This window comes from Gracilinanus agilis, chromosome 2, assembly GCF_016433145.1.
Source record: "Gracilinanus agilis isolate LMUSP501 chromosome 2, AgileGrace, whole genome shotgun sequence".
Lineage (NCBI taxonomy): Eukaryota > Metazoa > Chordata > Mammalia > Didelphimorphia > Didelphidae > Gracilinanus > Gracilinanus agilis.
In genome coordinates, this window is record NC_058131.1 from 601,596,709 (window position 1) to 601,613,718 (window position 17,010).

The following is a 17,010-nucleotide window of genomic DNA, read 5'->3' on the forward strand; positions in this document are numbered from 1 at the left end:
TAGATTTTTTTATAATCATACCTTTTGTGAATGGTAATAGGGCCAAGGACAAAGCTCTGAAGCACATTGTAGTTGGAGATGGAAATAGAGACACAAAGGCAGAGGGAGAGAATTTTGTCCTATATAATGAAACTTGGATCTGTAGAATAGGTTTTCCTGGGTTGCATCTTGAGCTCCTTTGCTCTTTGGAACACATTCCATTCCCTCCTCCTTCTAGTGGATGCAGAATAATTGTCTTACATTATTTGAGTGTTCCTTCCTTTGTATTTGGAGGTCTTTCTTCTGAAGATTTGCAGAACTTGTTTCTGAATTCAATTATTAAATTTAACCATAGTGTTTTGGAGTTTGCAGGTTTGGGTTATTTTCCTGGAGGTGATCTTTGAATTCTTTTAATTGGATTTCATTTTCTATGTTCAGAAGTTCTGTGTAGTTCTCTTCTATTATTTCCTTCATTATGGTGTCTTTTGTCCTATTGTGTTCTTCTGGGAGACCTATAATGCTTAGGTTGTCTTTGTGTGTAGCCCATCTTCAAAGATATTCAGTATGTTTTATTTGCATGATAAGCATATTTTCTTTAAATGTTATTGTTTTTGATTATTTTTGTTCTCCTTCAGTTCTGTGTATTTAAATTCCCAGTCTATTGTTCTCTCCTTTGTTCCTTTGGTAAGACTTGCTATTGTGGGTTCAGGTTATCTTTGTTGTGCAAGCCATAAATTCTGCTCTCATAATTTTCATTTCTTTTTTAAGTCATTCAGGAACAGCATCTTGTAGTTCCATGTTCTCCTCAAATTCCACATGATCTTCTTGAATCATTAAGTATTGATTCATTTTTATTCATTTCCCTATTTCCTTCCATTGTTATTGTTATTCCTATTGATTTATCTATTTATGTATGAGGTTTTTGAGTTTTCTACTTCCTGAAATCTTTGGTACTATCAGCCTTTCATGCTATCAGCCTTTCTTTCTCTCCCCTTGTTTTCCTTATTGCCCACTCTTGACTGCCTTCTAATTGTGGTTTCCTTAGGGATGGGATCTCAAAACATGGTGGTCTTCTCCCACAAAGAGCATTCGATAGCTCACCATCCTCTGCCAAAGTGACTTTTGGATGGTCAGAAGTAGCCCCCACCCCCCCGGACACTTTGAACTTTACCTCAGGCTTATTGCAGATTACTGCCCAGCTCCCCACTAATACAGTGATGGGTCCTGATGACCAGTCCCACTTTCTCTGTTCCTAAGTTCTCTGGCCTGGCACCAGAAACCCAGAGCTTTGCAGCAGGCTTTTACTATTGAAGGGCAGAGGAAAGCTGATTGTCTAAGTTCAGGAAAACTTCTACAGCACTGTAATGAGGGAGTGGGGACCAGGGTGCTGGGGTGGATTTTGACATGTCTTCAAGTGCAGCCTCATCACTGGTAGCATGGGAGGTAAGAGAGGGCTGCTAAGTGGGCTCAGAGCATCAGTTCTGGGTTTTGGGGGGAATTTTTAAAAACTTTTTTTTGAAACATATGATTGATCATGTGGTTCAAAGGGTATATGATTGGGGATTTTGACTTTAATTGATCACTCTATTGCAAATATTAATAATATGGAAATAGGTTTTGAATAATGATACATGAATAACCCAGCAGAATTGCTCATCAGCTCTGGAAGTGGGGGGGAGGAAGAAGGAAGGGAAAGAATGTGAATCATGTAACCATGGACAAATATTTTAAATAAATTAATTAAAGTACCAAAAAACCCACTTTTTTTTGGATTCTGAGCATCTTAGATCATGAAAACAGTGAAAGTTGCTTTATCTTTAGTATATAATTTCTGTTTTGGATTTTAAGAGATCATAGGAAATCAGAGAAAATGTTTACTCTGCCATCTTGTTGCTTATATGGCTCAGAAGACCCAGTAGCTATTCTTTTTTTTTTTTAAACCCTTACCTTCCATCTTAGAATCAATACTATGTATTGGTTCCAAGGCAGAAGAGCAATAAGGGCTAAGCAGTGGGGGTTAAGTGACTTGCCTAGAGTCACACAGCTAGGAAGTGTCTGAGGCCAGACTTGAACTTAGGATATCTCTGCCTCTAGGCCTGGCTCTCCATCCACTGAGCCACCCAGCTGCCATACAGTATTGATTCTAAGATGGAAGGTAAGGGTTTAAAAAAAAATTCAGGTCTTTCTGAGTCCAAGTCCAGTGCTCTATACATTATGATAGGGTAAAAGGAGAAGTCTGAAAGGCTCTAGGAATATTTAAGGAGAGGACAGAACAACACTGTTAGTTGGGGAATTGGGGAGGATTTCACGAGAGAGAGGGCAACTGTTCTAAACCTTCACAAAAGAGAAACATTTCAGTAGGTAGAAATGAGGAAGAAAACTCATTTCAGTGATGAGAAACAACCTATACCAATGTACAGAGGCATGAGAGTTCAGGTAATTTATTTGGACTGTAAGATTCATTAAGGGAAATAATATGTAATGAGGCTAAAAAAGTAGGTTGGAGCCAAAATGGAGAGGCCCTCAAATCCTAGGCTAAAGAGCTTGTGTTCTATCTTCAACAGAGAACTAGTGGAGGTTTGGAGGCATTGGACTGGTAGCCTCAAACCTGTGCATTAGTAAGATTATTTTGGCAGCTGTCTGAAAGATAGATTGGGAAAGGGAAGAGGCTGGAAGCAGGGATGCCAGTGATGAAGCTAACAAAGTAATTCATTCAGGAGGTGAGAGGAGCCTGAACGAGGGTGGTAGCTGTATGAGTGGAGAGAAAGGGGTAGATGCAAAAGATGCGTTGAGCCAATGTGCAAAATCTGGGGTTCAGCAAAATTTTGTGCGGTTGCTAGAAAAGCGCCAAGGGATGACACCCTCATTAATGTCCATAGTTACAGAAATACAGCATGACTTTAAAGTCCTTAGTGGCAGTAGTCTACTCCCTGGGCTAAAGCTTTATATGTTACTTTATAAAAATCTGTATGCCTCCTGTATACATTACTGCTTTTTTTCTCGTACCTTTCTGTGTTTTTCTATCTTTTTGCCCCTCAAGAAGCTTTTCTCTGTCTTTTTGTCCCACAAGAAGCCAAATATGAGAAAATAAATGAACAATTCATGTGAATTTAACTATAGTTAAAAGGTTTCACTTTAAAAAATGAACAAAAACACAAATTTTATATGGAAAATGAGTAGCTTGTCTATATATCATATATATTTATGTATGCATACTATATATGCTATATAGATATAGTAACTAATCTATATGTCTTATATCTTATCTATATATCTTATATAGAAGTAAATATGTATGAAAATTGAGAAGGTATTCTTTCTCATTGGAAAGGTGAGGAGATTACTGGGAAAGTGGGGGTGATGACTATTTAAAGGCATTGAAATGTTAATGGAGGCAAGTTTGGGCTTTCTACCCCCCTCCCTTTCTGTTGGATCCTGACCACCACGATCATGCAGAAGACTACACAGAGACCCTGCTCCAGCTCCATGATACCGAGGTGGTGCAGTTGAAACATTACTACGAGGTGCACAGGGAGCTCTTTGAAGGCATCCAGAAGTGGGAAGAAAACTGGAAACTTTTCTTGGAGTTTGAGGTACCATACCATACGCCTGGTATTTGCAGGATGAGAGAAAGGTGGGGGAGGGGGGATGCAGCCCAGGAAATAGAGATGGGGAATGGACCTGGACTTTCTCGGGGATTCCTAGGTGAAGAAATTCCTTTCAACAAAATAGGCCAACTTCTCTGCCACATATAGGCTTAGAGAGTTGGGCAGTGAGAGGTTAAGGTAATTGTCCACAATCACCCAACCAGTATGTGACAGAATTCCAGATCTTCCCACCTCTGAGGTGCCAGGGATGTCAAACTACCCCGGGCATAGTTGCATAGCTTTGGCAAAAATCTCTGAAACTTGTGCTATAATTATTGTCCCGGGATTCACTGATAGTAAGTCCTGAGCAACAGTTTTGGCAACTTTATATAGGTCTCAGTTATATATAATCTCTCTATAGTCTTATATAGGCAGGATGAACACAATGGGATTTTATAGAAGGTAGAAAGGGAGGGGGGAAAATCTATGTCAAAGAACAGCTGGCTGTCTTGAAGCAAATGGCAGTAATAATTAACCAGAAAAGTTTTCTTATGACACTTTGCCACCTAAGACTCCCAGTTTTCCTAAAATGCTTTTTTTCTCCCAATGACATCTCATAAAACTGGCTGAGTATCAGTTTAAATTTGGGACTATTTGGATTCTTTTTCAGGTAGTATAGCTTTAATGTGGGGAGAAATCTCAAATAAAATGTGGCTAAAGATAGAAATGCTAGTCCAGGGACCTTGGGAGCATAGATTTTTTTTTAAAAGGCAATAAAAATGTAAGTCCCAATGTGTTTTTTGGTTACATGAAAATTAAGAAATAAAAGGCACTGTAGCATCACAGGCCCACCAAAACAGGAACTTCTTAGAAACAGTGAAGGATTGTGGGTTTTCATTTCTTTGCACCATGTTGTGAATGAACCAGGACTTTCAAGTTTAGCATCTGAACATTTCTGGCCACTGACAGGGATATCTTTTGCTATGAATTACATGTTCCTGTAGTAACATGTAACAACTCTTTTTGGGTTTTGAATCAGAGCCAGAGACAGGAAAATTTTAAGCACTTGATATGTGCAAAGCCCTGTGCTAAAAACTGGGGATAGAGAGAAAGCCAAAATTCATTTCTCCCCTCAAAAAAAATCACAACTATCTTTGCCCTCAGGGAGATGACATTTCAATGAGAGAGACATGTAAATATTTATCTCTATATGGACTAACTGGGAAGTAGGGAAGTCATCTGCAACCCAGGGGACCAGAGAAGACCACCTTCGAAAGGTGACCTTTGAATCCTGATGAAAGCCAGTGATTCTAAGAGGTGATGAAGGAGAGCATTCTAGGCTTGAGGAGACAAGTCAGCAAATCTGGGATGGATAAAATGTAAGCTAAGAAATCAGAAGAGGGAGATCATCATCATCATTATTACCTCTGTTAATTCTCTGGTTTGCCAGATGGCCAGACTTCAAAATATCTTTTCAATTTTTTTGTTTATTCTTTTTAATAATGGATTTCATTTTGCCATAACTGAACATTAGAATGGGGAAGAAACATCAGACTTCCTTCCTTTCTAGTTCCTTCTGAGTATAGCTCTTTGAGATTAAGGAATTTCCAAGGAACTAAACTCTTGCTATGCTGTGAATACTGGCTCTAATTGAAGTGTAATTGTCTTTGCAGAGGAAAGCTTCAGATCCAAGTCGTTTTATGAATCGTGGTGGAAACCTCCTGAAGGAGGAAAAACAAAGAGCCAAACTTCAAAAAACTTTCCTTAAGGTAGTGTCATGTCTTTGGCTGGTTGGTCCCTAATTCCAGAAAATCATACTCTTGGAAGATTTTGCTCTATAACTAATGTCTCCCTTATAATAACCTAATGTTGATGAACATTTGGAGATGGGGCAGACTTTCTCTGCCTAGCTCAGGGATGAGTCTTCTCACCTTTGTGAGAGCCTTGGGTTTACTTATTTTGTCTAATTTACATAAATAATTCCCATCCAGGCCTCTGGTTGTCAATTGGACGTAAGGGCCGTTATCTCAAGGAACTCACAGTCTAATGGAAGAGACCATATGCAAACAGTCATATGCAGATGAGATCTGTGATTTCAGAGGGCAGAGCATGAACATATTAAGGAGGACCAGAGAAAAAAAGGCTTTTTGCAAAAGCTGGTATTTTAACTGAAACTTGAAGAAAGCCAGCAAAGCCATGAAGTAGAGACAGGGAAGAGAAGAGTATTTCAGGAAACCGAGCATGACCAGTGAATATGCAGAGTTGTAAGCTGGAATGTTTTATGTGACACCAACAAGTGTCACTGGATCATAAAATGCATGGAGGGGAATAAGACATAAAAAGATTCAAAAGGAAGTAAGGAAAGGCTTAGAAAGCCAAACAGGATTTTACATTTTATTTTGTAGTTAATAGTCGTTTGAACTGTGGAGAATGATATAGAATCACATTTAAGGAAAACTTTGTTAGATGAGTGGAAGATGTACTTTAATGGAGAGAGATTTGATTTGAGTACAGAAGTTCAACCAATAAATCTTGAACATGGTGACATTTTCCTCTACAAAATACTAATTGTGAAATTATGTATATAACAAAAATAGTTGTGTACATCTTTGAGAGGGAGATATTAAGATAGGATCTTTAGCTCCAAAGATTCCTAGTCCCTCTTTTTTTTTTTTTAAATCGATGCTCCCAAGATCCTTGGACTAGCATTTCCATCTCTAGCTACTTTTTAAGCCTCAGAGTTTATTTCAGTTGCATGAGATTAAGAAATAAGTACTGTAGCACCATGGACCATCAAAGTGGGAACTTTTTATAAATTGTGAACGGTTGTGGGTTTTCATTCCTTTGCAATGTGTTATGGATGAACCCGACGTTTAAGTTTAGCATCTGAACAGTCCAGGCACTGATAGGGACGTCCTTTGCTATGAGTTACATGTTCCTGCTAGAGAAACCTCAGGGAAGCTCCTGAACAGAAGTTTTCATTTGAGGAAACAAATCTGGGATTTTCATTGTGTCAAAGAGTTAGGGACAGTAACCTCTCTTTATTTTGGTCCCAGTTGGAAGAGGAGTTGAAAGAACAGATTGACCTGTGGGAACAAGAGCATTCAAAGACTTTCTTGGTGAATGGGCAGAAATTCATGGAGTATGTGACTGAACAGTGGGAGATACATCGTTTGGAGAAAGAGAAAGCCAAGCAGGAAAGAGTAAGTCTGAATAAAAACAGGGAAAGAGGAAAAATAGTAAGTTTTGTTTGTTTTTTCAAATAATGAACTGTATTATAATATTTCTGCTAGGAACTCTGGTGATAGAGAAGCCAACCAAGGCTTTCAGTTGCTGGGGGTTTTTTTGGTTTTGTTTGTTTGTTTGTTTTTGTTTCTGTCCTGTTTTGTTTTATTTTTGTCTTAAAGATTTGATTTTAGATTTTTTAAAAAAATAAATTTTTATTGATAGTTGTTTTTTTAATCATTTTCATTCCTATATATTCATCACTCCCCAAACTCCTTTCCAAAACTCTCAGTAATGAAAAAATTAAAGGGAAAAAACCCAGTACAGCAAAACTAAACCACATACTGAAAAAATCTGATAGCCACAATGCAATACACCATCATACCTCACTTTTGCAAAGATGTGGAGAAAGGTTCCCTTCCTATCTCCTCTTTGAAGTTAACCTTGTTCATAATGTTGCAGCATTTAGCTTTGCTTTGTTGTTGTTCCATTTATGTTGCTGAAGTTATCATGTATATTGTTTTTTTGCTTGCCCTTACTTCACTTTGCATCAGTTTATAGACATCTTTCACATTTTTCCTTTATTTTTCCTTCCATTTTATCTTTTTTTTTTACTCATACATTCTGTCTTAGAATGGGTACCAACTATCATTTCTGAAGCAGAAGAGCAGTAAGAGCTAGGCAGTTAGGGTTAAGTGACTTGCCCAGGGTCACACAACTAAGAAGTGTCTTAGTAGGCTAAATTCAAATCCAGGATCTCCCTTCTCCAAGCCTGCCTCTATACATTGAGCCACTTAGCTGCTCCAATATTTATCATTTCTCACAGTACTGTAATACCCATTGAATTCATCACAATTTGTTTAGCTGTTCCCCCACCAAAGGGGATGTTTCTAGTTCTTTGTTACTGTATATTTTCATATCAGATTTTTTAAACCCTTGCCTTCCATCTTAAAATCAATACTCTGTTTTGGTTCCAAGGCAGAACAGCAGTAACAGCTAGGCAATGGGGATTAAGTGATTTGCCCAGGGTGACACAGCTGGGAAGTGTCTGAGGTCAGATTTGAACCCAGGACCTCCTGTCTCTGGACCTGGCTCTCAATCCACTGAGTCACTCAGCTTGCCCCCTTGATATCAGGTTAAAAAAAAAAATAAGCACAATGTCTGGCACATTATAAGCACCTGATAAATGCTTTATCTTTCTATCAATATTATTTCTAGGCCTGCCCTTCAATTCATCTTCCACTCACTCCTATATCATTTCTAACCTTTTTTTGTGATATTCTGTTTCTTCTGGCTCTCCTTTAGCATTTAAAGAAGAATCAACAGATAGAAGTCGAAATGTTCTATGGCTGTGCATCTAAAATTCCTAGCAAGAGGGAAGGCCTGGGATCCAAAATGACAGGCAGAATTATCAAGGTAAACAGGGTTTGGGGTGGGTAGGGTTCTTGGCTCTTGGACTCTAGTCAAGAAAAGATTCTTGTTTTTTTCTGTGTAGGGTTTGCGTTGCTTTGGATTGAAGGTAATGATGAGTGGGCACTTTGTAGCTTCCATTCAGATAACTTCCAGTTGAGATGCTACATAAAAGAAGCTTAAATTAATCTAAACATTCTCGTCATGAAATAGTTCTCCCACACTGATGTGCCGGATCTTGAAGTCTGGGGAATGGATAGAAAACAAATAAATTGTAACAGTGATGAATGCGATGGCAGCTGATTTCAGGAACTAATGAGTCGCACTGGGGAGATGGTGGCAACAGCCAAGATTTTTTTTACCTCCTACTAAAGCTGCTGCCATCGAGGTCCTTCCAGGCCTACACAGCTGAGTGATGTTAGTTAGAAGAAATTGTTTTCCTTTGAGCATATTATTGGTACTCCTTATAATTGCTAATGAACGGTACTTTAATTTGATTAGAAATAGATGAAAGTCTTTGCAGACTCTTAGTGCTTTTCCTGAAATTCTCAGTTAACTTCTACCAGCTGGGTTTTGAAATGGCTTTTGTCTCATCATGCTGTATTAATCGACTAGAGCAGTGATGGGCAAACTTTTTAAAGAGGGGGCCAAAGGAAAGGAAATGCTCCTCTGACAGTCGGTTTCTAAGGCAATTCTTTCTAAATTTCATTGTATTGTATCCTACGCATTGTATTCGTCAGATTAGGAATAATGTCATGTGGCCGGATAGAACATTTCAGGGGGCCGCATCTGGCCTGTGGGCTGTAGTTTGTTTGTCCATCACAGGATTAGACCACTGTTTTCCATGATTCTACTAACTGACCAAGACACTAGGAACGTGACTGTCTTCCAACTCTTTTGGTGTGTTCCACTATCTCTTCACTTACATCTTTCTTTGCCTGTGTATGCATATGCCCATACATAACATTCACCAACTGACCTATCTCCTCTATCTTCCTTTCCCTTAAAAACAAACAAATCCAAAAAACTGGCGACACTATGGATTTGGACCCAGGAAAGACCTGAGTTCCATTTCTACCTAACACCTTTTAACTATGTGATCATTGTCAAGTCACTTAACATCTCTGAGCCTCAGCTGCATCCTCTGTAAAACGAAGGCGTTGGACTAGATGACCTCTTAGGTCCTTAATTGGTGATTCTGTGAGCCAGTAATTTTGAAAGCCTAATTTAGGTCTTCATTGACTTTGGTAAATTTTGGTCAGGTTTTTCTTCCTTGTTTTCGCCAAATTTTCACTCTGTCCTACTCATTGTATTCATCAGATTAGGAATAATGTCGCACAGCCGGGTAGAACATTTCAGGGGGCCGCATCTGGCCACGGGCTGTAGTTTGCCCATCACTGGTTTAGGGAAACAATGACAATTAGTTGCTCGGTTCTCATGGTAGAGGGGATGTGTACATTTTGCTTCTCATTTTGCCAGAGAGAGAAGAAGCCTGATGGAGGAGAAACATGATGGAATAAATCAGGACTGTTAAAAGCCTGCTGGTGTACCCCTCTGGCAACACTCTGCAGGCATTAACCATGATATTCACTAGCCTCCCAATTTCTGGTTTGAGCATCGTCCTGCCTTGGACTTGTCCTTCCCTTTTGCCTTCTTTCCTCATCTCAGTGGTTTCTGGTTCTTGTTAAGGCTCCTTCTACAATGTCTTCACAATGCCATTCCTACTGCCACCACCTTAGGTTGGTCCTTCATCACCTCTTGTCTAGACTCTTATAGACTGTCTAATAACTGATATCTATGTGATACTTTAAGGTTTATAAATCACTTTATAGTTATTATTTCATTTTATATTTTTAGCCTATGAGATATGCTGGTAAAGGCTATTGTTTGGGAAGGGGAGGGATCCAGATGTATGATTGAATCTTGTGGAAACTCCTGCCCACTGAGGCACCTCAGCAAACTCCAGAGTCTTTGGCAGTTGCCTGGAGCACTCAGAGGTTAAGCGACAAGCCTGACTGATCCAGGTCTCCGTGACTCCAAGGCTGGCCTTTCCTCTCTACTGATCTGAGCACGTCCGATTTTACACATGAAGATGAAGTGGGATACTTCATAACACGAGTCCAGACACCCAGAAATTCAATAATTGGAACCATTATTTATTGGTTAAAGAAGGAGAAAAGAGAAAAATTAGTATCATTACCAGCGGGGACAGTCTCCCCTAGTGGAAAACTGTGTAGACTAACATTACAATACAGCTTATATAGGTTTACATGATACAAGGCTATTCCCTTTCACATCCAGGTTCTTATTTGTCTAGACACAACTCATCACAAAACCTTGGTAGTAATATTTTTATTTTAGGATATTAAAACTAGGATATTTACTCTTCACATATACCTAAACACTCAACCTTAGTTGACTCTATGTTTGCCCTACATTCTATCCTAACCTATTTGTAGGTACCTAAACACTCATCCCCAGTTAACTATGAGTGTTTCCCTTGTATTCCATCCTGACCCATTTGTTTGTACTGGTGTCCTTTTGATATCTGAAGGGGGGATTTATGACTCTGACCCACCATTTGCCTAGGTTGCTTGGCCTCCTGAAGGGATTAGGTCAGTTTCCTAAATAATGCAGGAATGGATTAATCTACTTCTACTTTATTCTCTAACCTATTTCATTTATTCAGTCTACTTCAAAGACACTGAAGCTCAGGAAAGTCAAGTGACTGTCCATGGTCACACGACAACTAAATGTTGGAGAAATAGGGCTTTATTCTGATTCCGAGCCCAGTGTTCTTTCTGCCACACTGGGCAGCTTTCTCTACATTACTGGTCTCTGTCCTCTACATCAATGTCTGCCTCATGAAATCTTTCCCATTTGCTAGTGTCTAATTCACACATCACCTCATCTGTGAAGGTTTCCATGATTTTATCTCTCTTTATCACAAATCTAGAAATGATCTGTCTTTGCTGAGATCTTTAACAGCACTTTTTACCTTTCCTATACCCTCATCACATTACAATTTATATTACAATTATTTGTGTTCATATTTTCCCTCCCTTGCTATCGTAAGCTGCTTTTGGGTAAGTACTGCTGCATGCATCTTTATCCCTGGCAGGATGTTATATCTAGCAGGGTATCTATCTTGTATGATTTAAGGCATTAAATAAATATTTGTTGAATTCACTTGAGGCAACCATGGAGTTTATCTTATTCAGTTTCCTAATTTTCTAGGTGAGGAAACTGAGGCCAAGAGAAGGGAAAGCAATTGCTTGAAACCACACAGCTAGTTAGTGATAAAATTAAGACTAAGCCTCAGCTCTTAGTTTCTGATACTTTTCTTCCCACTTTATTATGCTGTCTCCTCAACTCTATTATACAACTTCCTAACAGTGCACAATTGGCCTTTGCATGCAATGCATTTTGTACAGAATTACTTTGCATGTGGATTTTATAATTTCTACGCAGCTCTTACCTGTCAGTGTCTCAGAGTCACATAATTTGTCACACTATGGCATGGCACATTTGTTCTGAATGAAAAGATTGCTTCAAACTTCAAAAGTTCTTTGGGTATCAATGAGACATGCCAGCTGCTAGCCAAGATTTGTTTGTTCGTTTGCAAGTCTACTGACAACATTATATATAGTGAATATTTTATCATAGAACCTGTATGTGGAACATAATTTTTGTTCCTGAAAAAAGCCAATTTAGATTGTAAATTTATCTCAGTACACTAACATTTTATACAAAACTTGTCAGTTTTCTGGAGGGAGGGAAAGCTTCAATTTTATTTTTCAATATTAAATTTTCCATTTTTCAACATTGGATCTCAGTGATTAGTGAATAAAAAGGTGGAATAAGCAAAGTTTAATATGTTTAGATTTTTTAAAGGGGGAGGGGAGATTTTAAAAACATTTTGTATTTTCTTGGTCTGCTTGAGTAGGCAGGAGAGGAGATAGATAGGCCACAGATAGAATGGTAAGATTGAATGGATAAAGAATTCTGATACAGAGACTTGGGAAAAAGGGTTTAAAAAAAGTGTTAATATTTTGTGCTGAAATTCATTAAAATGTAAATCATTACTAAGCAAGATTTAATTATTTATATCAATGTTTAATATTAAGCTTAAAAAAGATGATTAAAAGAGGATGGTGCAGACTTATTAGATTGTTAGGCAGTAAAGCCTGGAATAATGAGCTGAAGGTAGTAAAAAATTCAAAAAGAGTTTCACCTTTCTCATGGGAAAATTTTAATAGACAACCGAGGAAGGAGCAGAACTATTCCACTCCTATTTTGCTTCCCTTTCTCCATAAGGGAACTGATCAATGAAATGGGAAAAGACAAATAAAGATAGAAGTGTATTGGTAGCAGGGAGAACATCTGAAGGAATGATGGGAGAAATGAAATAATGCTTTTTTTATGTGTAAAATTTCAGTCTTCCAGTAATTTTCATTTTAAACAACAGAATGGGGAGCAGGATACCTAAATACACATGAATATTGTTTATTAATATTTTCACCTTTTAATTCATTTGAGCCTCACAACAAGTTCCGTATAGCTGAGGTAGGGCAGATAACTCTCTTTTATGACGAGGAAGCTACAGGGAAGTCAAGTGACCCTTGTCTCATGAGGGACCTGCCCAGTTAATGGTAGCCCTTCTTAGAAGGACTCAGGCCTGCCTGTCAGTGCTCCGTCTACTGCCACCGTACCTGGCAGCTCTCTTTTTAAAATGTTTTAGTCATGCTCACCTGTTTTTCATTCTTCTGCTTCCTTTGGCCAATCATCCTGGAATATTGGTTCCCTGGTGCAAAAGACATTGAATGCCAGCCCACAGGATCCCAACAGAACCTTTGAATTGGATGAGACAATTCTGAATAATGGATGTTCTCGGCTATCCTCACTCCAGAGAAACTTCCAGATTAATTCGATTGCCAGAACCTATTCTGCATTTGCGGTAATCCACCTTTTCTATTGTCTACCTGCTTTTGGGGAACACACAGAGACAGGGCAGGATGGGTAGTCTCCTGATGACGCATAATGCCATCTCTGGGACTGAAAAGCTGTGTGCAGAAACGAAGTTGGCAGTTTAACTTCTGAGAGGGAAAATGGAAAATGAATGCTGTGTAATTGCAATGACCATGCTTGACTCTGAAGAAGAGACGAGAAAAGATCCGTCTCTGCCTTTTTGCAAAGATGGGACGACTTTGAATGTGGAATCCATCTCTTGTCAGCTTCAGATGATTAGTTATTTTAAGGGATGGTTCTTTTAGTAGAGGAAGGATGAAAGATATATTTGGAAATGAAGATGATTTAAAAACAAAAATATAAAATTAGTAAAAATTTAAAAGAGAAAAAACAACTTCAGAATTGAATCTTTCTGAGATAGGCTGGCTGTAGGAAGAGAACCTATATACCTTTTTCAGTGGTTCCTGGTATTTTTAGTGCTGTTCTTGGTCACCATCTCAGTCCTTTTTTTGGTAGAAAGAACTAAATTTCCCTCCAGCTTCTCATCAGATGTCAGGCTTATATGGCAGCCCTTGAATGTCCTTTCTTTCAGACTGATGGAATAATATCTGTTGATTTCATTATCATCTGAGTTTAGCTTTATAAGAACCATTCCCCTCTGACTCACAAGGACAGCCTCCTAGGATTAGAAAAACCAACAACAAAAACTCTAGTTTTAACATTTAAAATCTGGTTTTCTGTAGGAACACGTTGTTCCAATTTTATGTAGATTTTTCAGCCCTGCTTAGACATGCCAAAGCATCTTAATGTCAGTTTTATCTTGTAAAGGTTGCCTCCCCAAGCTCGCTCTGACTGAATTCCATCCAAAGAATGGCATAAAGAAGTAACTATGGATAATAATCATATACTAATGAAATATAGTTTCCTCCTCAGGGCAGAGAGGTGGAAGACCACTAGGATAGAATATTGTATATATTGCCAATCAGGGTCATTGAAGCAGATGTTTTTGCTTAGTTATTTTGCTTTACCATGACGAAGTATTCCATCTGGAGATGCAGGGAGGGCTGCATCGACTCCTATGTGAAGACAAAGGGCACCCATTACACTAAAGAAATGCAATGGGATTGCTGGATCACTCTTTTTATATATTGTGATGGAGCCCTGACTCTGCTGCCACATTCCCAGTCTTCTTATAGTCTTGGAATATTTTGCATTACACTGAAATTTTGCCCTTTGATGTGATTTGGTCATTATCACTTTCTCGTCTGGCTTACTAGGAAGTTCCAGCCCTATAGGTTATAAAACTAATTAAGAAGATAAAGAAAAATAATATATGTTGAATGCCATTCTTTTCCATCCTTGAGGATGCTTTTCTGGCTAGTGTATTACTACCATTTCTGCTAAATTGTTGCCTCACTGTTTCATTCTTCCTTTTGTTCCTGATGCTGTTGGTCTGTGAATCCATGTTATTGATCTTTGGGTCTCCCATTATGTGAGTGCTGGAGTAAAGTTTTAGGAGAAACTTGGTTCTTTAGTGCTATGTTCTCTTCCTTCCGCTTTTGTGCTAATTCTTCTCTCCCAGCTCTCTTTTACTGACCTCAGTTTCCTGTGTTAGATCATCATCCATGACCAAATCCCTAACCATGGAGAGCCCTTAAAATTCCCTTCTGATGCTGCTTTTCTTTCTTTTTCTTCTTTCATCAGGAGTTTCCTTATCATCTCTATGCAAATGATTTTGAACATTTGTCTATCCAGGGGGCAGCTCGGTGGCACAGAGGATAGAGCACCGGGACTGGAGTCACTTCCTAGCTGTGTGACTCTGGGCAAGTCACTTAACCCTGTTTGCCTAGCCCTTCTGTCTTAAGTTGTTACTAAGGTAGAGAGAAAGGGTTTTTAAAAGAAGTCTATATCCAGCCCTACTCTCTGTCCTAAACTCCGGTCTTGTATCACCTGCCGGAAATCACCGGGATGTCCTGTAGGCATCTCAAATTTAACGCATCCAAAATAAAACTAATTTCTTTACCCCCAAATTGACCCCTCTTCCAGAACTGTTTATTTCTGTTGAGGAGGTCACTTAACCTTATAGGCATCCAGGTTTAAAACATCCGAGATATCTCTAGACACCTTTCCTTTTCCCTCATCCCCATATCCAGTTGGGGGCTGGATCTTCCTCGTATCCATTCCAGTCTTGGTGCTACAGTTTCTTTGCTTCGTCCTTAATTCCCTGTGTTGACCACTTAATGGACACATAAGCAATATGTATTGAATTGAGTTGAACTAGAAGCATCTAAAAGCCACGACATCATGGAGGGCATCTTTGTCTGAGCTGGTTGGTTTGGACTTTTAGGAAGCGAGGCTCAAGCTTAGTTAAAGCCTCTGTAAATAAAGCCATTACCCATTAATTTGGTATGGTTTCATTGATACGGGAATCTCCTACTACTAGTTCAGGCCAGCCCCTTCTCTGCAGCTTTTGGAGACTTACCTAGAACCCTGAGAACATAAGTCAGCCTGTGTCAAAGGTGGGACTTGCACCCAGGTCTTCCTGGCACTGTGGCCAGCTCCATCCAGGACCTGGCAGCTGTCCGATCCATAGGTCAGAAGTTAGCCGAGGTCTCGTGTTGTTCCTTCAGGGTCAAGTTAAATCCCAGCATCTTCAGGGAATTATTCCACGGGATCTTGCGGCCACCCCCTTGGGGGGCCTCATCCAGCTTTAGCTGCTCTGTGGAACGCCACCTATTTAAGTCTTTCATTCTGTGTACTTTAGCACGAGATCAAATCAAAGCAGCAGCAGCTCTCAGCTCCAGAGATGGCCTCTGGCCTGTGTTTATTGCTTCCTTGGACGCCCGCTTATTATTATTAATTATTATTATTATTTTCTTAACCCTTACTTTCTGCCTTTGAAACAACTCTGAGATGGAAGCAGAGTGAAGAGACTTGCTCAGGGTCACACAGAGAGGCGGTGTCTGAGGCCAGATTTGAGTCCAGCCCTGGTGTTCTTTCCACCGAGCCCTCGAGCTGCCCCCAGTGCATTATTTTTTCATTAGAAACTAGCCTTTCTGTTTTACGGAATCGTGGTTGGAGTAGGCCCGTGCGCCTATGACTCTTTCCCCTGCCTGTCTGGAGGCACAGAGTAATTGCCCTCGAGTTAACATAAGCCCTTGCCCATGCGAGTGCCCGGCACTTGCCCTGCGTCCCATTGGGGGACCCCATACAGGCTGCAAAGCCTGGGACCCCTGAGAGCATGTACTGTGCTAGGAGCGGGGAGCCAGATCCCTGCCTGAGCCACGAATGTGCTTTCTACCCTCTTTGCTCAACCAACTTTATTTCTTTCCCAACAGCAAGAATTTTCAGAGGCCTCCAGATCGGTTGACAATTCAGAAATTTTCAACTCTACCAATCTATAATCCTGAAAGAACCTTCTTCATCTACCAAGCTGTGGGTTTCCCTGTGTTTACACTGGGGTGCTTTTGACATCCCTATAGTTCAGGTTTGTTCTCACTCGAGAAAGCATTTACACCAGTGATTGGATTCCACAAAGTGTCTGTGGCTTCTCATCCTAGGGGTAGAGCCACGAAGAGTAATGTTTTATTTACTTTGATTGTGTTGTGATAGAAAAAGCCTGGGACTTAGAGTGTGAAGACCTGCGTTCAAATCCTACCTTTGCCACGTACCAGCTTTGTGACGTGGGGGAAGTTATTTAACTCCTCTGCACCTTAGGCCTTTTATTTGTTCAATGGGAATAACTTACATCTGTCTACTTTCCAAGGCTCTGTGGAAGAAAGTTATAAAGTGCCTTATAAGCATTTGTTGTTGAAATGATGAGTTTTTAAAAAAATAAAAT

General features: G+C 39.5%; 1 protein-coding gene across 1 annotated transcript in view; it reads left to right on the forward strand.

The window, feature by feature from the left end:
* LOC123234214 (protein regulator of cytokinesis 1-like) overlaps nt 1-16,573 on the forward strand; it is a 38,102-nt gene extending 21,529 nt beyond the window's left edge. Inside the window, exons 10-15 of the mRNA XM_044660146.1 lie at nt 3,436-3,572; nt 5,240-5,335; nt 6,623-6,769; nt 8,097-8,207; nt 13,018-13,158; nt 16,508-16,573. Of these exons, the coding sequence (XP_044516081.1) occupies nt 3,436-3,572; nt 5,240-5,335; nt 6,623-6,769; nt 8,097-8,207; nt 13,018-13,158; nt 16,508-16,573 (698 nt within the window). The remainder of the gene's footprint in view (nt 1-3,435; nt 3,573-5,239; nt 5,336-6,622; nt 6,770-8,096; nt 8,208-13,017; nt 13,159-16,507) is intronic.
* The last annotated feature ends 437 nt before the right edge of the window (nt 16,574-17,010 follow it).